The following is a 12,804-nucleotide window of genomic DNA, read 5'->3' on the forward strand; positions in this document are numbered from 1 at the left end:
GAATGTTATGTGATTCCTAGTAATTTAGAATTAGATTACACCACCCGAAGGCATGAGGCTATAAAACTCCAACTGATTTATATGTTTGACGTTCATAGATTGTGTATGTTACAAATATAGAGAGCTGGTAACCACCATGGTTACCAGCTATGGGCTGGGTAAAAAATGCATTTCTTATATCCACCATGAATTATCCTTCAAGGCAGTTTCATGATGTACATGAAACTGTCTGTGAAGGTTCACCTTCGTCCAGGTGTCCCTGTCTTGTAGTTCAGTCTTAGCAACTGGACTGAAATTCTTCTTCCTTAAAATGTTTTGCTACTCATCAGACTGATGATATGCTACTCAAAGGTGCATCTTTGACACTTTAAACCATTAGTTATAAGAAAAACAGCTCTTCTTTACCACAGAATGAATCAAGATTTGACAAATGACTGGAAATTCAAATAAAATCAAAAAGTCAAAATGGATAGAGAAATAAATCCTAAACTTATAATTCTAAATCAAATAGATTATTTTCTTTTTTTTTTCTTTCACATGCATCCCTATGAGGAAAAATGGTTTTAATTACAGGGAGCTCACAAGGAGAAATTCATTCATCATGGCAGCTAAGAGTTAGTTCAATTAAAGCTCACTAGATATCACATCAAACAAAAACAAAAAATAGATACTTAAATAATTGCAGCAATACTGGTGTCTTTATGCATCAGATTGTGATCAGGGCGGCCAAACGGGGGGAGAGGAACAGAGAAGTATGCATGACTGACGTTCAGGAAATCCAGCGTCTTTTTCTTCTTGGTGTGGGTCTTCATGCACTGGACGAATTTGGGGAGGGTGGCATAGAGGGGATGCCATTCATAAACCGAAGGGACTGCGGGTGTCGCGTCTGCATCCTGGAAACTCGTTGACATACACAGAGTCCCCCGCCTTATTTCTTTCCACTCTCCTTCTCACGCGAAAGTTTAAACCAGGGGGGGCCCAAATCCAGGCCCCGAGGGGCCGGTGTCCTACATGTTTTCCAACCATCCTGCCATTGAAGCTCTTTATCAGTTTAACAAACCTGATCCAGGTAATCAGCAACAAATAAGGCAGGGTTTCTGGAACCCTGCCTTATTTGCCGTCCTGGATTTGGGAACCCCTGGTTTAAACCCTTCCAAGGAAACCACTGATTCCGGAGTTGGTCCGTTCAGCCAATTCTCCGTCAAACGCATGAGGCTACAGTTCCAGAACTCCCATTGTAGCCGGGTCAGTGCCATCAGCTCATCAGTTTTGTTGAGGAGGGATGGATTGTTGGTATGAACGACTCGTTTCCTCTCCTGGAGCTTTCACCTGGCCCTGCAGCCTCTTCTTTTCCTCCGTACTTCCTTGGGAATCTCTGGTTTTTCGCTGGGTAAGGAAGGGCGGTGTTGCGCAAGGCCAACAACTGAGAAAAACCATGGAACAGCCACTGAATTTGTTGGGCTCCCCAAGGGAGGCTCGGAAAAGTCCCAAAAGAAGTCAAAATCCAAAGAGAAAAACTACAAAAGTAGTCTCCCGATGCGCAGAACTGCGCCAGGCTCTGGCCCCTCCGCAGGGCAAACACAAAGCACACCTATAAACAGCGCAACAAGGTAAAAGCAGAGCTGCCATGACACGCTGTTGGTACAGTGCAGACAACAAGAAAATAAAATTGTCTTCATTTTTTTCTTTTCACAAGGTATTTAAAAAAACTTGAATTCACATTTATGAAATTATGGAGTTTTTTAACAAAAGGAAAAAAGGCGTTTAATCATAATAAATTGATATTGTCTCCATTCATACATATTCTGAAGCCACCAAAACCTTCCTGGAGTTTGTAGTAGCTACTTTTGAATGAAGGCAATGTACACACTTCACAGTCACACACACACACATTCATACCTAGCAATAAACCTATGAAGCCTTTTGTTTTTGTTTTTTGGACTGTGGTAGGAAACCGGAGTGCCCAGAGAAAACCTGGAAAACAGGAAAAGTTTATACAGAGGGCCTTCTCACTTTGAGGCCCTAACCACTATGCTACTGTGCATTCCGAATATATCAATATTGTATTTTTAAAAGTAAAATATTCAGTTCGATAATCTTTTCTTTTCTTCAAACTAAGCCAGTGCAATAAAACTGGCAAATAACCTCTCTTTAAAATATCCTAACTATTTTTTGATTCCATCTCTGGAAGTGATTGGCATTTGTTCATGTAAATTTGCCAGCTGCTGTTTTTTTTATTTTTTATTTTATTTATTTTTTTATCGCCTGCACAGTGACATTTTAGAAGGATCTTTTTATCCGACAGAGGACAGGAGATTGTGGAGACAGACTATAGGTTCCCATTTTTACTTTTAGGGAAGAGGCGTGTTGACTTTTGGTAAGCAAAGATATATCAGTCACAGATAAGTTCCAACACTTATTTTCTGTTTTTTTTTAAAGTTTAGTCCTACTAAGGGAATTTCATCATCTCTCACCAGTTTTTTTTTTACCGTTCAAATCCCATAGGCAAACAAAAAAGCACAGTGGGTTGACTTGATAGATAGCTAACGTTTTTCCTATTCTGTGGCTCCACATCAGCTGAATGCGGAGTAAATGGGCCTTCCCCCTCCGACTGCTGCGCCACCTTCATTATACATGCCACATTATGTCACATCCACCCGCACTGTTCATTAAGCATCCAAATATTCGCCGATGCAGTTTCAGGTTTGTTTTTGTGAGTGGATATTACTCAAAGACTACTCAACTTTTACAACATTGCCTTAAAGTGCTCTGAAAAATAAATTAGGCTCAAATTTCAGGACAATTCTTTAGTGTTTGTGATGCAGTTGTGTGAACATGGCCGTGATTGAAGAGGCGGGCTCATTCTTCATTCTGTTTCCCGCACACCCACAAGCCTTAGACGCTTGCTGGCACCGTCAAAAAAGCTTCCCGGTCTATCTTCAGCACGCGGCGCATGACAGACGACCACCTGTGCCACCTGAGCGGAGCCCATTGTGAGCGCTCCTTATCGCCCTGGTTCCAGTTCTCTGCTTGTGGACAGTCCCATTGCTCACAGTGTTGAAGCCGCCTCACCCATATTCCTGGGTGCTGGGATTCCCAGCATTGGCATGGGTGTACGTCATTTACAGCACATATCAGTGTCTTTGAAAACACATGGTAGCTTTGTTTTGTCTTTTTTTTTAGCCAAAATAAAACATTTATTTTACTAGCAAAGTGGTTGATCCAAGAAAGCTCTAAATTTAAAAAGTTGTTTTAGGCAGTTGCCTTTTATCTTTTACATATTTTAAAAGATCTACCTCTAATATGTGGTTACCAGGTTCCATTGGAACCATGAAGAGGTGGACTTTGGGCAGGTGAACATACAATTTTTTTTTTAGTAACATTTTATGTGCCATTTCCAATGTAATTCAAATGTATTTTAAAAATATCTTAATTCAAGCAAAAAAGAAATACTGTTCTATCTTGATCCATTTAAACCGAAATTCAGAAGAATCTGGTTTACTGAAGAATTAAAAAAAAAAGTAGAGGTAAGGTCGATGCAAACGTGATGTATGTGACCATTTAAAAAAAATCAATGCAAAGCTTTTTCAGAGTTTACTGAGTCTTTTTTTCAAATTTCTTATTTATTTTTTATTTTCTATATTTTTACATTTTTAGCTTCTTTTCACACAGCAAGAGTAAAGGTCTCAGTGGGTCACTGATCATCTGTAACCTTTCCCTTTAGAAGACCTTTGTCTCTATTACCAATCCAGAACCCTGAAAGACAGAAAAAAAGAAAAGAAAAATCAAAATCAGAACTTTAACACTATATATATATATATATATATATATATATATATATATATATATATATATATTCATATTCTACCCTGGTCCCTAGAGTAAGGTTTTAGCAGGACAACTATTCAGACTGATTCTCACCTGTTTTTCCTTTTTGCATAAATTCATATTTTTATCCTTTATTTTATTGTGAAAACGGAACAATAGTAATGTGAAATCCTGAGAGTAATTGAACTTGTTATTTAAGGTAAGTGATAAGAAAGTTTGGAACACAAAGTAAAAAGTGAGATAGGTTTTTCTCCAGTCTCATTAAAAAAGTTGACCAAAGTACTTAATGAGCTGCCATTTTTAGCCTGCTAATTGCACTTTGGTTTTCAGTTTGAAGTAAACTGACCAAACTGGCCTAATTGTTTGTCAACCTTTTCAATTATACAGATTAGACAAGGAGTTGCGTTTATGTTTTCGTGCCGTTTTGTTGGAGTAAGAATGCAGTGCGCTTGAATGTTTGTGTCTCTTGGATCAACCCTGAGAGATGTGGATTTGTTGGCACTCACGCTAACCATTATCGTTTTTCTTTGAAGCCTTGGAGTTGTTAACACTTGGCGAGTTCCCTTTTTGATTTTGTTATAAGAAAAACAAAACAACATAGAATACTTAAAAAAAGGTGAAGAAAACAAAAACATAAAAAAACACTATCAAATGAGGCTGATTCATGCCAACATCTTCCAAATAAGTCCTAGTAAGAGATCTTCAACTTTTCTTTTTTTGCCGATATCCCGTTAAATGCATGAGATTTACACTTTTGGTAAATATTATTTAAAAGACAGAAATCAATACATTTTAACTGTTAACTGGCAATTTCTTGGTTAAAGAAAACACTGATTATCAACACGTTTTTTTTTGTTTTTTCCTTTATTGCTGTTCATCCAAAGTCCATAGGCATTGTCATTCTCGACATCGCCGTGTCTGAGAAGCTTAAGAGTATTTTTTGCGAACCAGGTACGAAATACAGGCCCAACTTAGCAACACACTGAGGCAGAGGCTGGTTCACCCCAAAGACCGAACACCCAGAGAAAAAAAGAAGCTATGTAGTTCAAGCAGCCCAGCGCAGTGGAGAATTCTCAGCTGTACATTGGAGAAACACAACAGCCACCACACAAGAATACATACCAGCACAGTAGGAGCAACACCGCAGGACCAATTTTGCCTTTTTTTTCGACATTTAAAAGACAAAAGACCCTCATTTGAAAGCCAAAACATACAAATTCTTGACAGAGAAGACAAATGGTTTCAAAGAAGGGTCAGAGATGCAATATTTGTATCCATTATTCATTCCCCTCCTCATTCATATTTGGTGATGGTAAGCGACTGATAGGGCCGTGGCTGCCTATGACCCATCTGCCCATCACCGGGACATTCATACACATTCACTTACCAGTAGAGCCACGCTGGAGGCAGAAAAGGTGAGATGTCTTGCCCAAGAACACAAAAATACTTGGCTGGGAGGGGGGCAAGGATCGAACCCTCATTGGCCGACCTGCTCGACCACCTGAGCCACTGTTACCCAATGTTGTGTTAACAACCCTTCCCTCAACAGAGGGGGAGGCCTAAGACCCAATTTTTCTCCTATTTACCATGCTGCCTTTTCATTAGTTCTGAAGAAGACCAAAACTCCAGCGCGACCACACCCAACGACCCTGGAATGGGGCCGGGAGGGGGGGATTACAAGAGGAGAGCCCTCTGCTCTGGTTTCTCTTGCAAGACTGTGGCAGTCCCACTTGTAGGATCGAAAAGTGAATGGTAAAATGGCGTGTACTTGTACACTGCTTTTCTACCTTCCTTGGAGCTCCAGAGTGCTGTACAGTAACAGTTCCATTCACCAATGAACACACATTTACACACTGATGAACACTGGCGCCAACCTATAACCAGCAGGAGTAATGTGGGGTTCAGTGTCTTGCCCAAGGACACTTCGACACATGGGGGCAGGAACCAAATTTCCGTTCTTCCAATCAAAAGTTGACCGCTTTACTGGCCAACTCGTGGTGCAGAGGTAAACTGAACTTTGGGCCCACTCCAACTGATGCAGCCACTTGGATGAGTGGCAAAAAGTTTCAAGAAAATGATTTTCCATCCAAACTGTTAAAAATCTGAATTGTGTTTTAGGATATTACCTTTCTCAACAGTAGTTTGGAAAATGTGTGCAATTGTGTTCCAGGTGTTAAGGTGAAAGTCTGTAGTTTGTACAGCCATTTCCGCTGACACAATTGAACATTGAGAAATAACAGTCTAACCTGTTTCTTTAAACACCTAGATGAAGCTAAAATAATTTGAGAATTCCTTTTAAAAAAAGGAAAATAAACTCATAAAGAAATGCAATTATTTTTAGATTTTCCCAATGAAATACAAACAAATGGTGTCCAGGTGCGGAAAATTCAGTACAATGTCAGAGTTGGACCTATAGCTAATCACCAATGCTTTTTTGTTACCACCAAAGGAAGCAAACACTATAGAGACATTAGAAAATGTAATTAATGCCATAGACGAGAATCGCCTGAGAAGGAATAAATTAATCTATTCAAACTTCCTCTCAAGGTCTTTGGTGTCACACTGAAAACAAGGGTGTCTCTTCTCGTAGCTTGTGTTTTTACATGTCACCAACCTTAAGATGCAATTCCTTGAAGTGAACAATAACTTACATTTACAGTCACTATGTCTGCGAGTTCTTAGAACATTGGTGTTTAGAGTGTTTCACTTACAAACAAGACTAAATGCTTGCTTTGAAGCAATTTAGTCAATAAAAGATAATTTCATGGCTTCTCTGATTTAAACTCTAGTCATTCTCTGCTGTAAAAATAGTTACCAATAACAATAAACAGAGCGCTGCAATTATGTTCGGATATTGTTGCAAACAAAACTGCTTAATTTGGTAACCCAATTAGAAAAAAACAAATCTATTCAACCAAGTCATCTGACAAACATTTTTACACTTGAAAGAATACATTACAGATGTGGCAAACATGGAAACTGACACAATGTATCCCTAAACTGTAAGCTAGGAACAACGTCCAATAAAAGCAGGAATATATTAACCCTATAACACAGGAGATGTCTTGTGACACCTAGATAACATACGCTTTTTGACATATCGTAACTCTCCAACCATTTTCGTGATCGACGTGAATCAGATGATTGTGTTGCGGAGAAAAGAGGACAGAATCAGCTAATTAACTTGAGTACTGCTTGAGTACTTCACAAAGTGTTGCTTATCAGCGCAAGACTGCTTTTTTCAACTTCAGAATCCATGGGAGTTACGTTAATTGCATAAACCAAAAATTGATTTGGCGATATATCACAATACCTGTGTCGATTTAGATTGCTTTCGAGACGATATTTAATTATTTATGACCGTCCTTCAGCACCTGACTCCTGTTTCAACCCCGACCGCTAGTTGGCAGCACAGCCCACTGAGTAGCTCTACACCGCACCAAAACCACAAGATTTCACGAGAATCAGCTTGTGTTAAATTCAAAATGTTCTGACATGTACTACTTAGCTTTTGCTTGGAAAGGGTACCAAACCGAAACTCTGTGCCACATTGCTTCCAGTACTATATTAAAACGCGGGTTGTGGTGCTTTGAATTGAACTCCAGATGAGAACGAGTGACTCTTGAGATGTATCGCGATATATATCGCATTGCCAGGCTCTTGTAACCAGACACCAGTAGCGTAAACGGTTGAAGTGTAGTGGAAATAATCTCAAAACTGTAGCTTAACCTGTGATGGTAACCCTTGTGCTATCCTAGGCACTTTGATATCGGGAGTGGGGTCATCTACAACCCACAAGACAGTGCACTGAACCTTTTTTCTTCAATGATTTGTGATCTTCAATGGTGTCCATGGATTACATGAAATCCTCTTCACCTTTATCCACCTTTGTCGTGGTAGGGACAACACGTAAGGGTGGGTGCATAGGATAGCACAAGGGTTAAAGGGATAATGGGAAAAAAATGACATTGAGATATTTAAAATATATATTCTTTTCTTTTAATTTTAGTGTCATATCAATAAAACTGGTCATCATGAAGCACTATTTTGCAATTCTTTGGAGCACCAGTGCAGTTGGCAGCTTAGGAGTAGGAGCATCATGATGTGGGTCTGTTTTTGGAGTAAATCAAATTAATATTTTGAATCAGGGTCTAAAGACATCAATCTAAAACTTAAAGCTTAGGCATGGAGTCATCTGCAAATAGGCACAGAGACCCAAAACAAATTTGACTCATACCAAGCAATTTGTTTAAGAAAAAACATACCAAATGTCCAGTCAAATGTTTGACTCTTCAGTGGAAACATTGCTCAAACATTCATTTTGCTCTCGCTAGAAGTGATCAATTAATCCGTTTTCTTTTAGATTTATCTATAAGTTGCAACATATGTTTTACCTATGAAAATATCAATTCATAGAAGAACCAGAGGTGGTTATGTTCTTTGCTGCTTAGTTTGGGTTCAGCAGTAAAAAAAAGAAGCTTGTTACTTCTGTAAATAATCTGCAATCACCAACCATCCAATTTCCCTTCCATCTTTACGAACTGTGGGGAATTGGGACAAGTCAGTAAAATCAGATGGATCTGGATCGTCTGGCCCCCAGCCCCCCAAGCAATGTTGGTGTTTACTGCCCATCATGGCAAAAAATTAATTGGCTCATAGAGTGGTTTTACATTTCACTGCTGTCACTGCGATGCCCCCCACCCCATCAACCACTACTCCATTGCCCCGTCACTTTAAGTCGAAGTGTATTAATGGGCTGTGTGGCCCATTGATTCCTAATTTCTCTTGACGTCAACATCAGGGATAGATATTGCATGGCACTGTCTTCCCCAAGCTTATTGTAATCAGCAATGCTATTGATCGCATGCCCCAGCCCTTAGAAGTAATCTATTTAGAATATTTTCAGTAAAAGGTGGAGGGTTATACTTCTTTACAGACTACTTTGTCATATTTGTAGCCTAACGGTAAGGAATGTGAATATGCAAGTAGGAATAGTCTTAAGATATTGGATTTAAAAAAGTAGAAGTATCTTCAGAATGCTGTGGGAAAAGAATGTCCGTCTTTTAGCATCAATGGTCTCCTGGTGGTCCCTGTCAGTGTGTGTACATGTGTGGGTCTACACATCAGTCTCGCCAAGGCCGCAGGATGATGGATGAGGGCTCGGTTAGCGGCGAGTCAGACGTCGGCCCTATCGATTTGTCCTCGCCTGAGGAAAGGCGGCAGCGGCGGGCGTGGGCCTGGCTCGCGCGCCGCGACGTCGATGCGCGCACACACATTTACAGTATTTCCACTCCAGCGAAAGGTGTGGGCCTTGGATTAAACGTTTCATTGTCTGTTGAGTTCAATGACCACCTCCCTCCTCACCGAGGTGTTTTTATTGATCCACCCGCAAAGTGGCATGCGCTTGTTTAACATCCAACCTAATACACTTCAATTGGCTCAGCCTTGCCTTTCCGCTTGCCCGCATCGCAGACACAGAGGGGTACATGTGCTCGTTAGAGCGTGGTTGGAAAAAAGCATCTTATGATTGCTGGTGTGAAACAGTGCTTTACCCCCTTCGCAAAAAACTCAACATGCGTGATTTTATTGTCAAGCATCTGCTCCATCCACTCAATTTAGTTAGAAATAAATGCTCCCGGGCAGAGGTCTTTGTTGTTTTATTTCTTCATGTACTTGTTTTGGTTATCAGACGTTTGCAATTAACAAATTGACAGTCAATCTATTGTTCCTCTTGCTTAGCCATCTTGAAAATGGCCCCAATTACTTAGGGCGTTAGGTGACATGTCAGACAAAATCTTGGGTACAACTGAAGATAATTACATCTGAATTGGACACATTACTATCAGAACAATGGTGTTAGACACTTCAGGGACCCACCTTGATGTGTGTTTTTTTCCTCCTAGTTGTAACTTTCTGTTACTTTTGAGCAAAAGCCGAAGGACCTGACCAAAGACGTTATTAGTAATCGCAAGACTTACTTTTGTTTGACCCTTTAACAACAGAGATGTCGCCGGCAACACCTAAATGACACATCCTTTTTGACCTACTGTAACTCCTCGACCAGAGAAAAGCAGCTTTTCATATCGGCTTTGCACCGTCGCTTTTCTCTGCATCAGAATCCGCTGATTTACATCCATTGTGTGAAGTGTTGCATACGTCTCCGCTTCAGAACCCGTTCGAGTTACATAAATTGCGTAAATGGTTGTAGTGTTACAATAGTCCAAAGAATGTAAACACTGGAAGTAAAGTTAAATAGGTTAATGGTTAAGAGCTGTAATTAAACCTGAAACTGCACCTGTGGACCAACAGTAATATTTTATCAAATGAAAGTAATTCCCATTCATGGCAAGGGTGCTGGATATTTGGAAAGTGTGCTAAACATAAAAGAAAAATGCAGAAACTGTTGTTGAAATTCTTTTTCGTGAATTTAAATCTTAACAATTAGCTTAAACATAATGAGAAAGCTGCCTCATTCTAAAATGCGCTATCATGGCCAAAGGTTTTATACCTGCCGCTTTTTCTGTTTTTACCTTCCGACTGTTTTTCCTTTCCACTAGGCCTGCACAATATACCGCAAATTTATCGTTATCACAACATCAAGGTGTGCAATATGCATACCGCAAAAGATGTCAAAAATCGCAATAAATGGTTACCTTAAATGTGCTAAAACAAACTCATGGCAGCTTGAAATATTGAACAAATGAAATAAATCCCTTTATGCATTTAACCAATCGGAAGGACCCGTTTACGTTGTTGATCAATCAGATGAGCCCTTTTATGTTTGATGTTTGCCTCCTACGTCGACGAGGGTCAGTTGGAGTATAACTTTTAAACCGTTGCAGTGAAATGGAAATTATGTTTTTGGTTGTTTTGCTATTTGTTTATATACCGCAAATTATATCGTTATCGCAATATTAATCACCAATATCGCATATCGCGAGTTTTCCTCATATCGTGCAGCCTTACTTTCCACTTAATCCAGACATTAGAATATTAGAAGATATTAGAACCCCAAGCGGCGTTGTATGGCCTGAAGGTACTACCCACCCCCATCGCTCGCTTTTGACCCACCCTCATTGGCTGAGCGTTTGCTACACACCCTTTACTCTCCCCCTGCTGCCCCATTTTATGTTTTGGTTACCTGGTGGTGACCAACAGGTCTATGTAACTTTGACAAGAATCGGCAAAAGTTAATTATTGGATTTCCTTGGAAACAGACTTTTTTTTTTTCCAACCACACCAATAATCCTAGTGTGTTCATGTTGCATGTGATTTAGTTTTGTATCAAACTTGAAACGTGTGTCAATGGTGAAGGTACAAGTAACTGGAAAAAGGCCATTCAATGCTTTTTGCTTTACAATTAGAAGGACTGCTACTACATGTGGTTCGTCACTTCACCTGTCAAAAGGGCTGACTTGGTTATCTATCTTTAAGGTATGATGGCAGTGTAAGATAAAATCCAAATATCTGCATGGCTGGTGAGTTAATAGCGACAGCAGTTATGACAATAATTTTATGTTAGGGCTGACATTTACCGCATCACAGCTCGCTTCAATCTTAAGTTGTGGCACGATTAATGGCTCCGGGAGAGGATTCCCTTTGATCCCTTTCATCCCTTCTCGCTCTCCGTTTCAGGGGATGATGTACCTGGAGGAGAGGAGATTGGTCCACAGGGACCTGGCAGCTCGGAACGTGCTGGTGAAGTCCCCCAATCACATTAAGATCACAGACTTTGGCCTGGCGCGCCTGCTGGACGCCGACGAGAAAGAGTACAACGCAGACGGCGGCAAGGTTGGTGTAAGTGGAGGCATGAAGATATTTGTTTCTCTAAATGACCTACCTGTCTAAGATTAATTAAACATAAAGGTCACCCAAGTACAAGAATTGAAAAGGTCACTTTTATCTTAATGACTGGGATCCACTAAAGATAACACAGTACTTCATATAGATATAATTTGACGGAACAGTCACCAACTATAATGTACCCTTTTTTGTCCTTTAGTCCAATTTGAGGTCATTTAAAGCTTTTTCTTTTTTTTTTCTTTTCTTGATGGTCAAACTTTAAAAGTTACACACATATCTTACTAAAGTCAAAGACGACATGTGCAATCATACTGGAAGAAGACTTTATCCACAACAAGTAGTTTGTTTTTTTAAGGAGCCATTAAAAAAAAAATCAACTGTTGCCAGTTGGGCAACTGTTGACAAACTAAATTAGACATTGTCCCTACAGTGCTTGGCTTTCAAAAATGGGATTATTTAGGGAATTGTTTGACGAAGATTTAGTTATTTCCCCAAACAGTTTTATTTCCACTTTAGTGTGTTTTAAAGCCCAACACCAAAACTTCTACCTCATCTTGTAGTGAAATTATATAAATGTATATATAAAGGGTCAGGATTAGATCTTCTGTTCATCATAGAGGGAGCAGGCTTGTATAAAGTGGTAAATCGTATACAGAAAGTGGTGTTGAGGATATAGTTCTTTTTTTTTTTTTTTGACAAAAATCAAAGCAATAGAAATAAAAATGCATAAAAAATAGCAATAAAATAACATTATAAAAACAAAATCTAAAGAAACATTTATCCCGATAAACAAGGGATTTACAAAAAGTAAGATCATTTTTGAAATACAAAAAAAACTCTCTTTCAGTAAATGAAATTTTTGAATTAAAAATATACCTAAAATAACTAAATTAATTATTAAGGTATGTAAATGTTGCAGTTATGGGTCTTATTTAGGAAAAATATCTGCATAAGTATTAAAGATGTGATGTTACCTTTAAAAATAGAATAGAATCACATTCCATCATCCACTTTAGAAGAACATAAGGATCCACTCGAGCACAGGTGCTATCCCACCTCTGCACAAATAGTTTGAGTGATTAAATCAAATATTTCACATGGGTCGGTCCGAATCCATAATTATGCGTGTGTGAACATCAGTTGTATTGTGTACATGTTTTGTATGTCGGCATT

General features: G+C 39.3%; 1 protein-coding gene across 3 annotated transcripts in view; it reads left to right on the forward strand.

The window, feature by feature from the left end:
* LOC101165379 (receptor tyrosine-protein kinase erbB-4) overlaps positions 1–12,804 on the forward strand; it is a 357,518-nt gene that overhangs the window by 322,291 nt on the left and 22,423 nt on the right. For 2 of the 3 annotated variants that reach the window (XM_023964982.1, XM_023964985.1), the window contains exon 21: positions 11,464–11,625. In XM_023964982.1, coding sequence (XP_023820750.1) covers positions 11,464–11,625 — 162 coding nt within the window. The remainder of the gene's footprint in view (positions 1–11,463; positions 11,626–12,804) is intronic. The other variant, XM_023964991.1, reaches the window with a different exon arrangement.

Source organism: Oryzias latipes, chromosome 2, assembly GCF_002234675.1.
Source record: "Oryzias latipes chromosome 2, ASM223467v1".
Classification (NCBI taxonomy): Eukaryota; Metazoa; Chordata; class Actinopteri; order Beloniformes; family Adrianichthyidae; genus Oryzias; species Oryzias latipes.